Consider the following 18,601-nt stretch of genomic DNA (forward strand, 5'->3'; position numbering starts at 1 on the left):
AAATTGGAATGTAAGGTTTTGCAAGGGTGAATATTGAAAACTATCTTTGCATGTATTTTGAAAAATAAAAGGCTAACATATATACTATACACACACACACACACACACACACACACACACACACACACACACACACACATATAATATAAAGGATATCTAGGTCAAGATCTAACCAAACAGTAAAAGAAACTGAGTTTGGGCTAATTGTGTTTGCTCAGACAGGTCCTGGGAAAATATTGATTCTCCCTATTATCAAGACAGGTTATATGGAAATTGATATCTCTTTGACCAAGATTTGAGTGAACCCCACGATTGCCAACTTCCCACTGTGTTAACCAATCTGAATTGAGTAGGCACCTCTCAGGAACACTGTTCAAAGAGCATATGAGCTATGACCCTACCGCCAGTAGAGATCTTTGGTTTAAGAGGGAAGTCAAATGACAATCCTTTTATTAATAACCTGCCGACTTTATTAATACAATGATTAAATTACCCAGGATAAAAATCAATGCATGCCAATTGCCAGGCCCCTTCCTTAGCTCAGGACTTGACCCCAAATACAGAGGGAGACAGACTTTTATACATTTAAAAAAAATTCAACAAATAAGGAAAGAAAGCAACTTTAGGTAATCTGATTTCGAATTAGATGAAAGATTAAGGATTTTCCAAGTTGGGAGGAGGATGAACAGGAGCAATTCCTGAATTCAGGAAAAGAGGTATCCCCATTATCCCTATGTGTCTGTAAACAATGAAAAGAACATGGGAACAATAACTAATTGATCAGTATGGGGTCAGTTTTCAGATAAGATATAATGGTTGCTTTAAGATGTACAATTGTGAGAAAACTCTCCTTATGTCATTCTTTGGGTCTGAATAGGTTTCTGGTCACCATGACCTGGAGTCTAAAAAGCATATAGAGGTGGTACATCTTCCTAGCTATGTAGAGCTAAGTTCAAACTATATAATAAGGTTTTCTCTCAATTCCTATTCTTGAATAAACTTTTATCACTACAAAATTTGGACTAGACACATAATTGAATAGAAACTATTTAGTTCCATAATTGAGCCACAAAATGAAACCAGCATGGTTCACACAATTTCCACACTGTTTTCCCAGCCCCCTCAAGGCCTTCATCAATGTGTACCCTCAAATGGAAAATGAATTCAGACTATAATTCCAAAGCTTCACTATATATGAAATATGTTCTTTTCTTCTCTACCAGAGAGGTCATATGTTTATATAAAAACATATATAAAAGGAGAAAGAAAAAGTCAAGTCAGGAGACTTGAATTCTAATCCTAGACTTATGATTAACTACTTCTTTAGCCTTAGGCAATTCTGTTCCTCTCTCTGTGCCTTAGTTTCCCAATATGTATAAGGAGGGAGTTGGACTAGACTAGTATCTCCAAATGTTTTTTGTTCCATGAACCCTTTCAACAACAACGAAAGGTTATAAACCTCCAAGGTAATTTAACATATAACTTAGTATTTTTTATGTTTATTGCTTAAGGTAACATTAAAGAATTTTTTTCATGAATCATTAAATGAGAACCATTGGACTAGATGCTCCCTGTACTTCTAATATTCTGTGATTCTTCTTAGGATTGCTAACCTGAAAATCCAGCTGGCAAAACTTGACAGTGAGGCCTGGCCTGGAGTATTAGACTCTGAGAGGGATCGATTGATTCTCATCAATGAAAAGGAGGAGCTGCTGAAGGAGATGCGGTTCATCAGCCCCCGGAAGTGGACCCAGAGTGAGGTGGAACAGCTGGAGATGGCCAAAAAGCGGCTGGAGGAAGACCTTCAGGCAGCCAGAGATACTCAGAGCAAAGCTCTAACTGAGAGGTAGTCTTAAAGCTAGGGCCAGAAAGTCTGGACAAGGAAAAAGCTCAAATCCTTTTCCATGTTCTGTGTTATAGCCTTCAGTTCCTTTTGCCAGTGGGTGTATTTACTTTGGCTTTTGTTTACATACTAGACTAGACTCATAATTGAATAGAAACTATTTAGTTCATAATTGAGTCACAAGATGGAATTTCTCTATAAATTCCTTGAGAATTGAGATAATCTTTTTATATTTGCTATATTCTCTATAGTACATAATATAGTAGTGGGTACATAGTAGACTCTCAGTATTTCTTTGGATGATGGATGGATGGATGAATCTAATCCACAACTTGACAACAGCAGATGATGTATTCTGCTTGGTACAATGGTAAATACTAATATAGCGAACAATATAGACGTGTATAAATGTGTCACTAACTAAATGGAGAGACAGGTATCTTTACATAGTATTTTTAAATGTACATACTGCTATTCTCACAACAGTTCTGTGAATTAGATATATAGCATTTGATAGTCATTTTCCCATTCTCCCATTTGTATTTTCAATGGTCATCAAAAAGCTCTACAAACTAGGTATCAGAAATATAATTATCCATGTTATATATATGCAGGGGTTAAGTAACCTTTCCAGGGTCATATGTGATCTCAAATTCAGACCATCTAACCAAATCCAGAGGTCCTTGAAAAGATATTGTGAAACCTTTCATAGATTGACTGCTAAGAGTTCACATTCTATGTGGCCCAAATTCCTTTGAACCACTGATTTCAGCCTACCCAACTAAACCTTTTATCAAAACTCTTCATAGGAAGTTAAATTAGTTATGACAGTTGGATTTCCTCAGTTCATTGCTAAATGAAGGGAGAGCTGATTAGTGGTGAAATATGATCTACAGACAAAATGAGAAGGAAAAGAAGCAAAAAGACTGAGTAATTAAGAGTTGAAGGTACTTTAGAGAATCTACTGGGAATCTCACTTAGTGCTAAAGATTCCTGATGCCCCATTTTGAGCTCTTTGTCTTGGGCTTAGGAAAACGCTTGCTTCCCACTGACCCTTTTCCCCAGTTCTACCCTTGCAACCAAACCCTGAAACTACTTTTGGGATAAAGCCAAGCAACTTCATCGGGGAGGGAGCTCATCACCAATCCTGGCCTGCACCACCTAGCAGGCTCATAAAACCATACCCTACTGATATGTGTCCTGGTCATTTTGCAGGCAGCTTTGAGACAGTGTGATATAGTGGAAGGATTACCAGAGTAGGAAGCAGGAAACTAAGATTCTCATCCTCCCACCTTGTAATAGCTATGTGATTTTGAAGAAATCAGTTAATTCCTCTGGACTTGGTTTACTCATTTCTAAAATGTGAAAACTGAACCAGAATGACCCCTGATGTCCTTTTCAACTCCAGGGCTGTAGTTAAGGCTGTGTAAGAACCAGCTCACGACCAATTGCTAAATCTTCAGTGTAAGTATTTACACCTCAGAAATCTGCCAGCACTACAAACCAGGGCTTGATTTATTATTTTGCTGACTGTCTAGACTTAAGAAAGTGATGGAGAAAATACTGATAATGCAAATGAAACTTAAAGTATGTTTCAAATATATTTATTTCCTTTCAGAGAGCTGATTATTGAGCATTTACTAGCACATTCCCCTGCCTGTGGTCTTATTGTTTTGGACATTTGTTTCATAATTTAATTTAACTTCTCTGGGCTTCAATTGTCTCTACTGTAAAATGAAGGGAATAATATACCAAATGAACTTCACAAGTATAAGTAGAGTCGGTATAATTAGAAAGTAATTGTTCTGAAAAAGAATTTGAATTTTACTGGACTATAAGCTCTATCTTAGTCAGCAGTGTGATCTGGTAGCAAAAAACACTAATGAGATCTCTGTATTAAGGGAGACATGACTTTCAGGAAGAGGTTGCTTGACAGTCCTATCTTCAGAGCCCTCATCAGACCTCATCTGGAATACTGGGTTGAGCTCTGGGCACCAATGATTAAGAAAAACATTATCCAGAAAGAAAGTGTCCAGAAGGAATAGTCAGAATAAGTGAAGGTCCTTGAATCCATGATCAGTTGAAGGGAACTGAGCATGTTTAGCCTGGAGAAGAGAAAATTCAGAGAAAAACATGATATCTAAGTTCAGGTATTAGGACTGTCATGTGTTCTGTCACTGTTTTGTCCAGAGGGCAGAACCAGAAGCAAAAAGGCAAATTTAGGTTTGATGCCAGGAAAATGTTCTTAACAATTAGAAATGTCCAAAAGTAGAGTGACCTACTTCAAAAAATAGTGAGTTCTCCCGCCTGAGATTTTCAAGCAGAGGCTCAAAGACCATTTGTGAGATATGTTATTGAGGGAACTACTTTCCCTCAATGGAAGAGCTGGACTAGATGAATGATTATCAAATTTGTGAAGCCATAATGTTTACTATTTCAAAGCAATAATAGGACTATGCTTCTCAGCAATGTGTACTTGGGAAGTTTTTTGATTCCCCTATGCTCTACAGTCTAGGATATAGAAGTCCTGGTCTCAAAGTCTCTTGCTGACCTCTCCACTCTATTTCCTCATCCCATCTGGTGCAGTGTGCTCTGGGCTAGAGAAGTAAGAGTTGCCTTTCTGAAGCAGCTGCCGAGAATGCAATTTAGTGCTTTGGGAAGATAGAATCCTTAGGAGGGAATTAACAACAGAGAAGCCAGACAGCTTATGGCAGGGAGCCGCATGCTGCTGTGAGAAACCTTAAGACAGTTCCCTGGAGGTAGGTGCTCTCTGGACAGCATATTTGCTAACAGAAGCAAGCATTCTCCTGGATGGAACAATTACTATAATAACCCTCCCCTGCCTTCATCATTTTTTCTTTCCATTCCTTCTTTCCCCATCTTCTTCTTTCCCTCTCTTTCATTCCTCCCTCCATTTCTTTTTCTTTTCCTCTTTTTTTCTTCCTCTCTTTTTTCTTTTTTCCTTCTGTTCTTCCCTACTCTTACTTCTTTCTCTACTCCTTCTTCTTCCTCTTCTTCTTTTTTCTCTTTCTTCTCATTCTCTTCCTCCTCTTTTTCCTTCTTTCTCTTCTTCTTTTCTTTCTCTCTCTCTCTCCCTTCCTTTTCTCCTTCATCTAATGGTTTTCTTCCCACTCAAGGGAAGATATGAACTAAAATAAACCCTAAGGATCCTAATATATAGCACTTTCAGGTGTGCAAAATGCAAATGTTATCTCATTGTATCCTCATAGCAACTCTGGGAGGTAGGTGCTATCATTATGCTCATCTTATAGATGAGGAAACTGAGTCAGGGATTAAGCAAAAGTCAGAAAGACAGATAGACAAAGACATAAGGGTAGGCTGGTAGGGCAAGACCCCAAGTCTATATGTCTGCCAGATTGGTAGACCTCACCCAGACACCAGTTCACTTACTTCACTTAATAATGAAAGAGAATGGCTCCATTTTCATTGCTGAAAGTCCCATTAGAAATGCTAAATTGCAGAAAAGCAATAAACTAGTCCTGACTTAGGTTCTCACACTCTGACCTTGATTCTCACCTTGCTTTCAGTGATGGATATTTGGGGATTTTGTGTGTTTCTGGCCACCTGTTGTGCATGAAGGATTGTGGAGAAAAACGATGTGGCTTAAATAAGAGCTCTGAGGGAGTGAGAGTCACCCCCATAAAAGGGCATTCCTGTGAACGTCAATTCTAGGGGCTCTCTAAAAGCTTCGGGGACTAGAGAGTTCTAATTCTATAAGCAGCCCGCTGAGGCCTCTAATTTGGCCTATATTTCTCATTTGGAATCTGATGCAATTAACTCTGGCTTTTCTCTCGTGGATGAGAGGATGCTCAGGAGTGTCTCAGAGAGTAGACATTGAAAACACAGCTCCTTGTTGACCTCAGCAATCACCCCCTTTCTAAAACATTGCACTAGTGGATCGTTGAGGGACCTCTCAATGTCTTCTGTTCTGCTGATATTAAAGAATTTCATTCATAAAAGTTTCCATCTGCCTCAAATGCTGCCAATTCACAAAGCCCCAGGCATGCATTTTCACTGAGCTCCAGTCAGCTTCCTTTAGCAGAAAATGGTCAGAGAGGTCACTGAGTAGAGCAGTCCTTGGAGGTCCTCATATGCTAAGGGGAAGCCTGCCACTGGCCCTGCACACTGGCTCTGGTTGTGCCTTCTCTTAATTGCCCTCCATTAGAATGTTCCACTGTATTGTTTCTCCAGCCACCTCCACCTCTCTATGGGGTTTTCTATATAGCAAGCTTTGTTCTGTTTTGTTTTGTTTTGTGGGCTTGTTCTTTGAGGCTTGGTTTTGCTGGGATTTGTTGGTTTTCCCTGACACTGAGAAGCTGAACAGGTTCATTAATGCTAGTTCTCTTTCAGAGGCTGAGCCGCAGCCTAGGCTCCCCAGCTTATCTCTTGATCCCTGACAGGGGCCTGGTGATCAGGCCACAAGGGGCAGCAAGTGGAGGGAAGCCCTCACTGGCACAGATGGCAGCAGATGACAGCAGTGCTTCCAGAGCCGGTAGCAGGCTGTGCTCTTGACAAGAAGCAGTGCAACACGTTCCCTCAGTATTTTTTAATTACCAGCCTTTTCCTCAGAGCAGATGCAGCTTTGCATGCACTGGAGAATAATAGACTGTCACCGACCCAGGAGAGTCCCACTTTCATTTGTGACAATGAGACTGTTTTTACTTGATTTTTGAGTGGCCCTTCCTAATCGGACCTCCAGAAACTAGTCGTTGGCATAATTGCAGAAGGGTTGAAAACTCCAGACTCTGGGGGATTCTAGAGAGCCCATCTGTAAACTGGAGGAACAGATGGAAATTGGGTGGGGTTTCCGAAGAGTTGGAGAGTACCCCAGTCTTCATTGGAATTTAGATAGAGAGCTGGAAAATACTTCTATTTTCTAAATGATCCTTCAGGAATAGAGAGAGATTGAGCCTCCTTGTTTACTTGCTATTCTTTGGATTCAGAATCTCACAAATGCGTAAATACACTAAAAGACAGAGATGGAAGTGTGAGGAATCAGTCAGAAGTGGGAGAACATTCTTTTTTTTCTCCCTTTTGTGAGACAGTGACGTGTACTATGAACCCGGTGAATTCTCTTAATTTCTTGCTGTCATTAGAATACTATGATTACATATGTGGCAGACCAATTATTATTTGTGTGAGCAGATGCAATTGCAACCCTGGGAGTTCCCCACATCAGTGGAATATCAGGTCTGGGTTTTTGTTGTAGTTCAGTCATTTCAATCGTGTCCAACTCTTTGTGACTCCATTTGGGGTTTTCATGGGGAAGATTCTTGGAGGGGTTTGCCATTTCCTTCTTCAGATCATTTTACAGCTAAGGAAACTGAGGCAAACAGAGTTAAGGGACTTGCCCAAGATCATATCACTAGTAGTGTCTGAGGATGGAATTCAGGTTTTTCTGATGCCAGGCTCAGCACTCCACCCACTGCACCACCTCAGTGTTATTGTTGAGAAAGCTCTCTGTAAATCTCTAAACTCTGAAAACAGAAGTTATTTTGCATGGCTTATTTTGTGAGGGGAGTGAAAAGATATGCTAGTGCCTCAATTTACTGCCCTCTGATTTGTGCCTTCCAACAGGCTGAAGTTAAACAGTAAGAGAAATCAACTGGTACGAGAACTAGAAGAGACCACGAGGCTGGTTGCAAGTCTCTATGTCCAACTGAAAAGGTGAGTGCTTGGTAGCGGTCTGATTGACCTCCTAGGGTTTAAAGGCGGGCTTCAAAAACCGCCAGACCCTAAGTCTGCCCCACTGCCCGTATCTCTGGAGGAAGGGTCCAGAGCTGCAGAGTCTCTCATGCTTCCCGTGGTCTCCTTGCAGCCTCTCCAGCAGCATGCAGTCCCTGTCTTCTGGCAGCAGCCCTGGCTCGCTCACATCCAGCCGGGGTTCCCTGGCAGCATCCAGCTTGGACTCTTCCACCTCAGCCAGCTTGACAGACCTCTACTATGATCCATTGGACCAGCTGGATTCTGAGCTCCAGAGCAAAGTGGAATTCCTGCTAATGGAGGGGGCCACTGGCTTCCGGCCCTCAGGCTACATCACCACCATCCATGAGAATGAGGTGGTAAAGACTCAGAAAGCTGAGGCAGCCAGCCGCCTTCAGGCACTCCGGTCTCTGTCTGGCACTCCCAAGTCCATGACTTCACTCTCTCCTCGATCCTCCCTTTCTTCCCCATCCCCACCCTGCTCCCCTCTGGTCATCGATCCCCTCTTAGCCGGAGATGCTTTCCTGAGCTCCTTGGACTTTGAAGATCCAGAGTTAAATATAAACTTTTCTGAGCTCAACCTTGGAAGCGGCGGTGGAAATGGTTACCGGCTAGAGGAACCTGGAGGGGAAGACAAGCAGCTTTGTCAAGGTACAGCCTTCCCTATAGGTTTCCCCACAGAGACCTTGCTAATTCTGAAAGGCATTACGCCAGGACTTAACTGAAATATTTAGCTTTCAAAAAATGCCTTGATCCAAAAAATGTCTTCTCAGACCTCTTTACTATCTGTTCTGCCATCTCAGCTAGTCATTTAGAAAACTGAAGCTAGATCCTGCTCCACAAAAATAGAATACATTTTTTCCTCCTTCCCTTCTGTTATGAACGCTGTGCAAAGGAGAGTTGCATCCAACCATGCCATCATAACTGGGCTGTGGGGACCCAGTGATATAGATGATATCTCTCTATAGATATAAGGCTTTTATACCCCCTTATCCCTAGTTACTCAGAAACCTGTGGCATCTATTAGCTGCCCACATGTATGGCCCATATTCATGACTCCAAGGCCCTGACAAAAGAGGCAAGAGTCTAGCTGCCCCAAACCTTCCTTCTGACTGAGCATAGCAGTTCTTAGTCACTACTTAAGCCCTGAAATAAATGGGTCAGGGGTTCTTAACCTTTTTTGTGTCATGGATCGCTTTTGGCAGTCTGATGAAACTATGGTCCCCTTCTCAGAATACTTTTTTTTTTTTTTTTCTTTGGTTTGTTTGTTTTTTGTTTTTCTGAGGCAATTGGAGTTAAATTGACTTGCCCAGGGTCACACAGCTAGGAAGTGTTAAGTGTCTGAGGTCGGATTTGAACTCAGGTCCTCCTGACTTCAGGGCCGGCATTCTACCCACTGTACCATCTAGCTGCCCCAGAATACTCTTTTAAAATGTATAAAATAAATGGGCTTACAAAAGAAAAAAATTATATAAAAATAAAGGTGTGTTTTTTTTTTTCTATCTAAATTCCTGCACAGTGAAATCTATCCAAAGACCCTTTGAAGGTTAAAAATGCCTGAACCACATATTCTCAAGGAATGTGTTTCTCAGGCCTTTGGAGCTAGACTAGCTAGCCCCAGCACAGTGCTTGGACATCAGAAACAAAGAAAGGATGTCAGTCAGCCCTCAGAAACTTACTAAGCTCCTTCTAGGTGTCTCTAGTCCTATACCAGGAGTTTAAGATGCTAGGTAAAGAATAGACAATGGTTCCTGTTCTTCAAGTAACTTAACTCTCCAGAAATTCTCTAGCTAAATAGGGAATGACTTGCTTATAGGATAGGGTCAGAAGCAATCAGAACTTATTTTATCCTTAAGGCAAATACAAGGAACAAATGTAAATTCATTTAATACAAGGCCTAAATGAATCTATTTCAGATGACTACCTTAGGCAGCATAAGGAAAAGGGGTAAAGAATGAGAAAAAGCTACATCAGTAATAGGGAGCCCTGGTGGGTCAATTCCTGACTTTCAATCAAAGCAACAGGCAAGAATATCATTGCTGCCCACCATCCCTGTGCCTGAAGTAGCTAGATAGATGTGAGTAGAGTATACCCCTTACTGCTTAGAGAAGAGAATCTTTTAGATAAATAAAAAGCAAATACTTCTTTAATACAGCAATGGTAAGCTGAAAGAAATCTTTTACTCTGAGGTAGTCCAACTGTAGATATAAAGAGGTTAAAGAAGGATCTAGATAAATCTGTGGATATAAATTCTGTAATACAAAGATTCTTAACCTGAGGTTTGTGAACTTGGTTGTTTCAGGGGTTTTTTAAATGCATATTTTGAAAACTATTCTAATAGAATTACTTTGTAATCGGGTCCATTTTATTTTATGCATTTAAGAGCATTATTCTGAGAAAGAGTACATGGACTTCCCCAGACTACTCAAAGGGTCTGCGAAAGGGACCCCCACTATGATAGAATTATTCAGTTAAGCTAGAAATGTCCAGGACATAGTAATGAAGTCAGCATCACAAAAGGCAGCTCTGATGTTGATCCACAAACTTCCTTGGAGTCACTGTCAGTCAGAACGTGAGGCTTAATGAACCATTGGTCTGAGAGCAGTTTTCCTTGTGTTTGTGTAAATGTTCTTATGGGGAGGTCCCCTGTTAGTGGCATTGGAGCTGGTGGCAGGAGCTAGGCACTCAACTGCTAAGCAGGTTAAGTGATTAGTACCGCTGTTCAGTCAGCAGACGGAGTAATCTCTCTAAGTGGTTTAGAGGAGAAGGGGAAGACCTGCTAGCTTTATGATGCCTGCTCTTGATCCCTCCTGTATGACTGATTGTGGAAGAATTAGACCTCATAACTATATTTACCATAGGGTGGGAAAATAGTAAAGTGAATAGTAATAATAATAATAATTGTATTATATATCATATGCTGTGATATATGATATGTAAATATATGTAATTATATCTTTATATAAGATAAATGTTATATATTTAATATTTGTATATATATTTGTAGGTAATATATTTTGCCCATTACATAATAAAAATAAAGGAAACCTATATACTGTCTTCAGGGCAGGTGGTACAGTGAATAGAATGCCAAGCCTGGAGTCAAGAAGACTCTTCTTCTTAAGTTCAAATCTGGTCTCAGATACTTACAGCTGTGTGACTCTGGACCGGTCACTTAACTCTGTCTCATCCTTAAAATGAGCTGGAGGAGGAACTGCCAAACTACTGCAGTATTTTTGCCAGTATTTTTGTGGAGTCATAAAGAGTTGGACGCTACTGAAATAACTGTATAACAAAAATACATTGTTTTAATGAACAACAACTTTGGAAGGCCTTCCCTTCTCTTCCCCCACTGCCTTCACAGTAGACACCATAATTGACTGCCAGACACACACTGTCATCCTGGTTCAGTGTTAAGACTGTTAAGATAGACACAGTTGGTATTTAGCATTTATTCTAATTACTAGGCCAGGTTCAAGATACTTAGAGATCTTGTCCCAAGTGACCTGGTGGGTGACAACTTCAAAGAATCAAGGAGGGAAAAAGGGGTTAAATCAGTGAATTGAACAGGCCCAAACAACAGGTTAAGAAGTTTAAACCTGCATCTTTCTACTTTTTGCTATCCCCCAGAAATTTGATTGTTGCTGTTCTACTGCAAGGTGTTAGGAAGTTTGAAGAAGTAATTCTTTGACATTAACTCTTTATATTAACCAGTAAGATCTTTAGAATGAGTGATCTAGGGAAATTCAATTAAGAGCCTACTTTGTGCAAAGCATTATTCTAGATACCATCATACAAAGACAAAAAAGGAAAAATACACCCTGCCTTTTTTTAAAGGAGAAAGGGAAATGGGAAAGAGAAAACAAGAATCTCTTCCCATACCACCTTTGCCTCAAGATTATGTGATAAATATCAATGTTTTTGCCTCAATATTTCATATTTATTTAGTGCTTTAAAATATATAAAGCACTTTACTCACATGAGGGAGGCAGTAACAATATTATTTCTAGATAAAAAAAAAGCTTAAAAAAAACTGGAATGATGTATAGAGTTTCCCTCAAAATGTTGAAGACTAGATTCAAATTTTTAGTCACATAATAAATAGATATCCTTTAGCAAATCAGACAATCTTTCAATGCTCTAGGCAGCTTTCTCTGACCCTTAAATTGCCCAAAAGGTCTTGACCTACTTTGATAGAGGGAACTTCCTCTTCCAGGAATGCCTGATATCAATGAAATACCAGGACCAGTCCCTAACCCTATAGATAAGGAAATGTCAGATCAACTCTGTAGGATCATGAAAATCATCTGGGTCAGAGCTGGGATTCAAATACAGGTTCTCTTGACATTAAAACCAAATATCTTTCCATTTTACCATACTGCCTCTCAGACTACTTGGGAATTATTTTTTTTTTTTATTTTACTTTCTTGGGGTTCAGTGAGAGAACAAGTCTCTTAGAGATACATGTTGCCTAAATATGATATTTCCTTAACCTTAAGCTCCTTGAGGGGAGGGACTATAATGTTTTGTCTTGTGCGCCCAGCACAGTGCCTGGCACACATTAGACATACAATGACTACTTATTGATTGATTCCTTTTCTCTTCCTCCTAAATCAGGTTCTAATGTGGCTAGAGGACCAGTCCTGAAAGTAGCCTGTGTATCAGCAGCAGTATCAGATGAGTCGGTGGCAGGAGATAGTGGTGTGTACGAGGCTTCTGGGCAGAGGTAACAATCTGTGTATTTGCTGTCTCTCTGCCTTGGGTCATTAAGCATAAGGAGGGTAGGGGCCAAAACCTTGCAATCATCTGGATATGATAGTGCCATGCATTAATGGTTAAATGGTTAAAAACCGTGGTGATTTGACAAAGATGTTGAACTGATCCTGTTCTTAGATCTCTAACCTCAGAAGGTCCCATGTTCAAGAGCTATGTATTTGTTGTAGGAAAAAATGGGCCAAGGACTTTGAAAATGAGGAGAAATATTCGCTTTATGAGGTCACTCATTCATTTGGGTATGGGTTTTTAAACATCCTAGAGCTCTAGAGAAAAAATTTGAGGAAGTAAACCCCTATTCCCTAAACTTTTTTCACAGATGAGCACTGGGACCATTCATTAAAACCTAATGCTTGGCTTCTGTAGGAAATGGGGCTCCAGGTGGTATTATGGAAGGTGAACACAAAATTAAATTGTTGTATTAGTTTATTTACATTTTAATTAAGATCTTTTGATTTTACATAATTTTTATTTCCATATATGTCTATACTTCCCTATCTAGAAAGGTATCCCTGCAACAAATAATAAAAGAGAGGATAGTGGGAAGGGGGAAGGCAAAGTAATTCAGCAAAACAAACCAACCCATCAAATGTAACTGACAAACTGACAGCATGTGCAATATTTTTACCTTTATAAAGAAAGGAGAAAGATTCATTTTTTCCCTTTTTCAGGGACCCGTCTTCAGGACCAAGCTTGGTCACTATAATTAAATGTTATAATTAACACTGTCTTGTTATTTTTTTTTCTTTTACTAATTACATTTGATTTTACATACATCTTATTGATGCTTTTATTGTTATATCATAACCACTTCTAGAATCATTCTCCCTAGTAACAAAGACAGTACCTCTTGTTAAAGCAAAGAACATCAATATTGTAAGCAGGTCTGACAACGAGGTCAATATTCCACTTTAGTATGTATGCTCCCACCTCTCTGAAGAGGCGGAGTGTTATGTTTTATTCCCTATTCTCTCAGACCTTTGTGGGTTTTGGTCATTGTGTAAAAAGCTTACTTCTACTTTTATCACTCTATATCAGTTCATGCAGTGCTTTCTCTGTATTTCAGAATTCCTCATATTCACCATTTCTTGCTGCACCATGGTATTCTATTATATTCAAATACCATAAATATTTTTCAGTTATTCCCTATCACTAGTTCATTTAGAAATGTACATAACTATCCTTATATTTCCTGTTGGGAGCTGCATAAATCCTAATTTTTTTTTCCTTTTTTTTGTTGCCTTTCAGATTGGGTACTTCAGAAGCTACTGTGTTTGACAGTGATGAGTTGGAAGCCATAGGAGCTGCCAGAATTCAGATTGCTTTGAAGTAAGGACTGAGAAAAAGGGCAAAGAAATAGAGAAGTCTGGTTTTGAGATATCTATTAATTGTTCATACTCTACACCTTACATTTGTACTTTTCACATTTGTTTCATAGGATTCTTAAAATCACTTTAGAAGGGAGGTAGGACAGGTATGATTATCTCCTTCTTACAGAAAAGGAAATAGACACACAGAGACTGGGTGATTTGCCAGGGTTGCATAGAAAGTAAATGCCAGCACCAAATCTACAACTCAGCCTTCAAACTTCCAAGACTATTTTTTCCATTATGTTACGTTGTGTTCCCTTTATATAACACAAGTAAAAATATAATATGTCCTCATATCTTTGAAGCTTTCCTCCTAGCCTGGTCCCTTACCTATGACTGTAGTAATCCTTTTGATAACTATATTATTGTAGAACTTTTCTTGATAGTTGACTCCAGGATGCTCTTACCTCTCTGAACTCAAGCCTCTTCTGTTTCAAAGGCACTTAATCTCAACTTTGCAGAATTACCTTGATCAAAGCTACTTCTAAACACATGCAAATAACTCCTTGAGCATACTTTCTGAAGTCTTTGGCCTTATCCTTCAACTTGCACACCTCCTCAACCATATGAAAATTGGTTTGTAATGAGCACCTTGACCTGGGAACACACCCATGGTTCTAGGATGGGGCTTATCCACTAATCTGTTGCTGCAGATGGAATCTTGTCAGTAGAGGGAGCTCTCAGACTAGTCTCACTGCTTTTGAGGATTCCTGTGGTAGAGAAGAGTAGATAGACCCAACTCAATCTCCCACTAAGTAGGAGTTTTATATAAATACATGTAAATGTACACACCTACATACATTGTACTTGCCTACAAAAACAACTTGTGATAAATGAAATAAGAACTACTACAACTTAAATTTAAACTCTGAGTTTTCTGGAAACTAAAGGAAAAAAGAAAATACTTCATTATATTATTTGATAAGAAGAAGAAAACCAATTCTTCTGGGGAGAGAGGAGGAAAAAACTTCTTCCTTACCTTGAAGTCACAGAATCCTAGAATCATAGAAGTTTAGAAGGCATGAAAAATACCTTTGAGCAAGATTCTTCTTTCTGATCCCTACTTTGGACATCTACTCTAACCCTTTAATGAAACACAAAGTCTCAGAGTTTAAATGACATTTTCAGAGGAAGTCAGTTGCAGTGCCAGAAGGAGAACTGAGTTTTTCTGATTCCCAGACTATTGCTCCTTCTACTACACTAGATTGAATGGATTCATTAATTGGGGTCATATAATGGACTTTGAGTACCATAATGGAAAATGTCTTTAGCTACAGGTTTGGCAAAAAAGATTCAGAAACATTCTTCAATGAGACATTTCTTATAGAAGGATATATCAACCCCTCTATAAAAACTGAAAGCATAACATAAATCTTAGCTCAGCAAAGGCATGTCTGCAAGGAGCTAAGATAATGTGGTCCGGGTGTGTTGCTTTCTGATAATTTAAACAATACAGCAAAGTGTAAGTGCAATGAAAATTCTCCAAAATCAGTTCTTAAGCCATAAGCGGCTACATCTTCTTGCTATTAAAGAAGCATTTTGTAATAACAGGTGCTACATGTTTCCCATTTCATTTCAGGTATGATGAGAAGAATAAGCAATTTGCAATATTAATCATCCAGCTGAGTAACTTTGCTGCTCTGTTGTTGCAACAAGACCAGAAGGTGTAAGTATGTAAGCTGAGGGGCCCAAGTGTCATCCTCCATCGGTATTGAAATACTTGGTTCCCAAACACACATTTTCTTCATGTCAAAGGCTCCATTTGTGTCGTAAGCGCTTCTTACATATTTATGGCACTGCACATTTCTGTGATTCAGGATTGTCATTTGATTCTGACTCCCTAATAATATTAAATGTACATTTGCAGAAAAGTCTGACTTTGCTTTGCTCGACAATATGATCCTGAAAAAATGCGCATGTATTTTAATATTTAATAATTTTAAAATATAGTAAATCTTGGTAAATGGAATAATTTCAAAAGGCATAGTTGGACTAAGTTCAAGTGGAAGAAAAGGAGAAAAAGTGGCTGTATATTTCTTTTAGCCATAGGCTGAAAATTCTTTCAGTAATCACCCCTAATTTATTTTTTGTATAAGTTCAATTTTTTTGGTATAATATACTTTCTTTGAAAAACAGGACAGAACTATTATTCCAAGTTCTCCTTGGCCTATTTCATCTTCTCCATAGCATGAGAAGCCCCTAAGAAACAAGATTCATTGAATCAGTCTCTCTGAAAACGTAGATTCCAAGTTACTGTCTCCTGTATATGTCCTGGAGTCCCAGGCCTTTCTGTAGGAGGGAATTCCTTGTCCCTCCACTTCTCTTCTCGAAACCCTGTAGCAAGTAGCCTTTTGGGAAGACTACCATGCATAGAAACATGTGTTTAGCCTTGTTTTTTATATATATAAACTTATTTTTTGCATATGTTACCTCCCAAGGGTATATTTTCTGGGAATTCCTTGAGAAGTGTGTCTATTTCCTAACCTTCTTACTTTTTGGAAGATTATATCCAAGTCTACAGGGACTTTACCAAGAACTCACTCTGCTTTTTATTTGTACACTGGAGAATACATAACTTTTCCTCCCTATTTTCTGGGATTGGTTGTTGTCCTTCATTCTTGAAGACCAAAATGACATCACTATGCTGTAGTCAAGTTACAGTGTGGCCAACTGTGTTTCTCAGATCAATACAAGTTTGCAGTGCTCTATCCCAGGTCAGGGCAATAATCCATATGAACATTTGGGGTATATTCTCTAAATTAGTGCATCTCGAGTTTCTTTTGAGCTACTTCATTTAGTTTCTATGATGAGGGCACACCATGCTGGGCAATCCTGTGCCAGTATCTCCTATATCATCTAATTGATTCCACAGTTCTTAAGAGACACTTTGAGGGTCTCCTAGTATCACTTTTTCTGATCATCTTGGGAGTACTTGCCGTGTGTGAGTTCTCCATAAAATCATTTTTTTGGCAAATATATATTTGGCGTTTAAACAATGGCCAGCCTGTTGGAATTGTGCTCTCTGCAGTAGAATTGGAATGCTTGGCAGTTTAGTTTGAAAAAGAACCTGTGTCTGATATCTTATCCTGCCAAGTCATCTTCAGAATCTTCCTAAGACAAAGGTGCTAGTCTAGGTTTCACAGGCATACATCATTGAGATCAGCACAGCAGCTCTGTAGACTTTCAGTTTAGCATTTAGTTTAATATCTCTTCTCTCCAACCCTTTCCTTTGGCGCTTTCCAAACACCAAGCTAGCTCTATCAATGTCCATGTCAGCCTCATCATCAGTGTATGCATCCTCGGAAAGTATACTGTCAAGGAAAGTGAACTTATCCACAGAATTCAGAACTTTTTCATTTGCTGTAATTGATGATTTCACATGGTAGATGGTATGGTGCTGGTGTTAGGCCAAAATTAGCACAGGCAGCAGACAATTGATCCATATTTTGTTGCATCTCAGCTTCAGAGGCTGCATTGAGTGCACAATCATTTCCAAACAAAAAGTCATGCACCAATACTCCCTCCATTTTTGCTTGCCCAGTATGCAGCCTTTTCAAATTGAAGAATATACTGTCAATGTGGCAACTGACCTTGATGCCATGTTCATCCATGTTGAAAGCATTTAACAACATGACTAAAAACATGCTAAAAAGCATGGAAATTCATAGCCTTTTTCACTCCATTGGTGACTGGGAAAGTGCAAGAGCTTCATCCATTATATTAGCAAGCAGACTATTGTGAAATCGATGTATAATGCAGATGAACTTCTCCAGTTATCCAAATTTTGACATGATTTTCTAGAAGTCCTCATGACTGACCATATCAAAGGCCTTGGTCTGGTCTATAAATATTGAGTACAGACCTCTGTTCTGTTCTTGGCATTTCTCCTCAAGTTTTCAGGCAACAAATATATCAACCATTCTTTGGACCTTTGTGGTGTCACATTGGCTCCCAGATAGATAACCATCTTCCAGGTGAAATAGAATGCTTTAAGTGTCACTAAGAAACAGACAATTATGTCCTTTGAATCTGATGAGGGGATTTCCAGGAGACTTTATGTAACCTTTTCAGTTGTTGTTGTTATTGTTCAGTAATGTCCAATTCTTTATGACCCCATTAGGAATTTTCTTGGCAAAAATACTAGAGTAGTTTGCCATTTCCTTCTCCAGTTCATTTTATAAAGGAGAAAACTAAAAGCTGTGTTAAGTGACTTGTCCAGGGTCACACAGCTATTAAGTGTCTGAGGGCAGATTAGAACTCAGGAAGATGAGTCTTCTATCTCCCTGCCAGGCATTGTATATCCACTCTGCTATCTAGTTGCTCTTTACTGTTACGGAAATAGAGTAAAGAGTCATATCTTCTTCCTTCTCCATTCTGTCCTTATTAATTAGTTTAGAAAGTCTACTGACTTTTTTTCTCCTCTTTTGTACTTTTTATTATTTCATTGATGTATTTTGTTTTCATGTTACAAATATCTGTAAATAACTCATTCTTGCAAGTTTTCTTATAACAAAGTAAAACTAATAGTACAGTGACAGTAATTGTTTAGTAAAATCCTTTGTGAGAGTCAACTCAAGCCCTTTATTTTCCTTTAGGAATGTCCGTGTTGCCATCCTCCCTTGCTCTGAAAGCACACCTTGTTTATTCCGGACGAGGCCCCTGGAAGCTTCTGACAATCTTGTGTTCAATGAAATGTTCTGGGTATCCATCTCCTATCCTTCTCTCCATCAGAAGACCTTAAGAGTAGATGTCTGTTCTCCAGATCAGAATCACATGGAAGAGTGCCTGGTGAGGCTCATTTTTTTTTTTTTTTTTTTTTTGTCTTCAGAACTTTGTCTACAGACTAATTCTTATCTGAGTTTTTAAGTGACATTTTAGAATATCAACCTGA

The 18,601-nt window shown here is 39.1% G+C and overlaps 1 protein-coding gene across 1 annotated transcript in view; it reads left to right on the forward strand.

The window, feature by feature from the left end:
- The window catches only part of WWC1 (WW and C2 domain containing 1), a 143,907-nt gene that overhangs the window by 104,200 nt on the left and 21,106 nt on the right, over positions 1-18,601 (forward strand). The window contains exons 9-15 of the mRNA XM_074292012.1: positions 1,604-1,846; positions 7,442-7,531; positions 7,683-8,218; positions 12,185-12,293; positions 13,589-13,669; positions 15,290-15,376; positions 18,306-18,498. Coding sequence (XP_074148113.1) covers positions 1,604-1,846; positions 7,442-7,531; positions 7,683-8,218; positions 12,185-12,293; positions 13,589-13,669; positions 15,290-15,376; positions 18,306-18,498 — 1,339 coding nt within the window. The remainder of the gene's footprint in view (positions 1-1,603; positions 1,847-7,441; positions 7,532-7,682; positions 8,219-12,184; positions 12,294-13,588; positions 13,670-15,289; positions 15,377-18,305; positions 18,499-18,601) is intronic.

This window comes from Sminthopsis crassicaudata, chromosome 2, assembly GCF_048593235.1.
Source record: "Sminthopsis crassicaudata isolate SCR6 chromosome 2, ASM4859323v1, whole genome shotgun sequence".
In the NCBI taxonomy this organism is placed as follows: domain Eukaryota; kingdom Metazoa; phylum Chordata; class Mammalia; order Dasyuromorphia; family Dasyuridae; genus Sminthopsis; species Sminthopsis crassicaudata.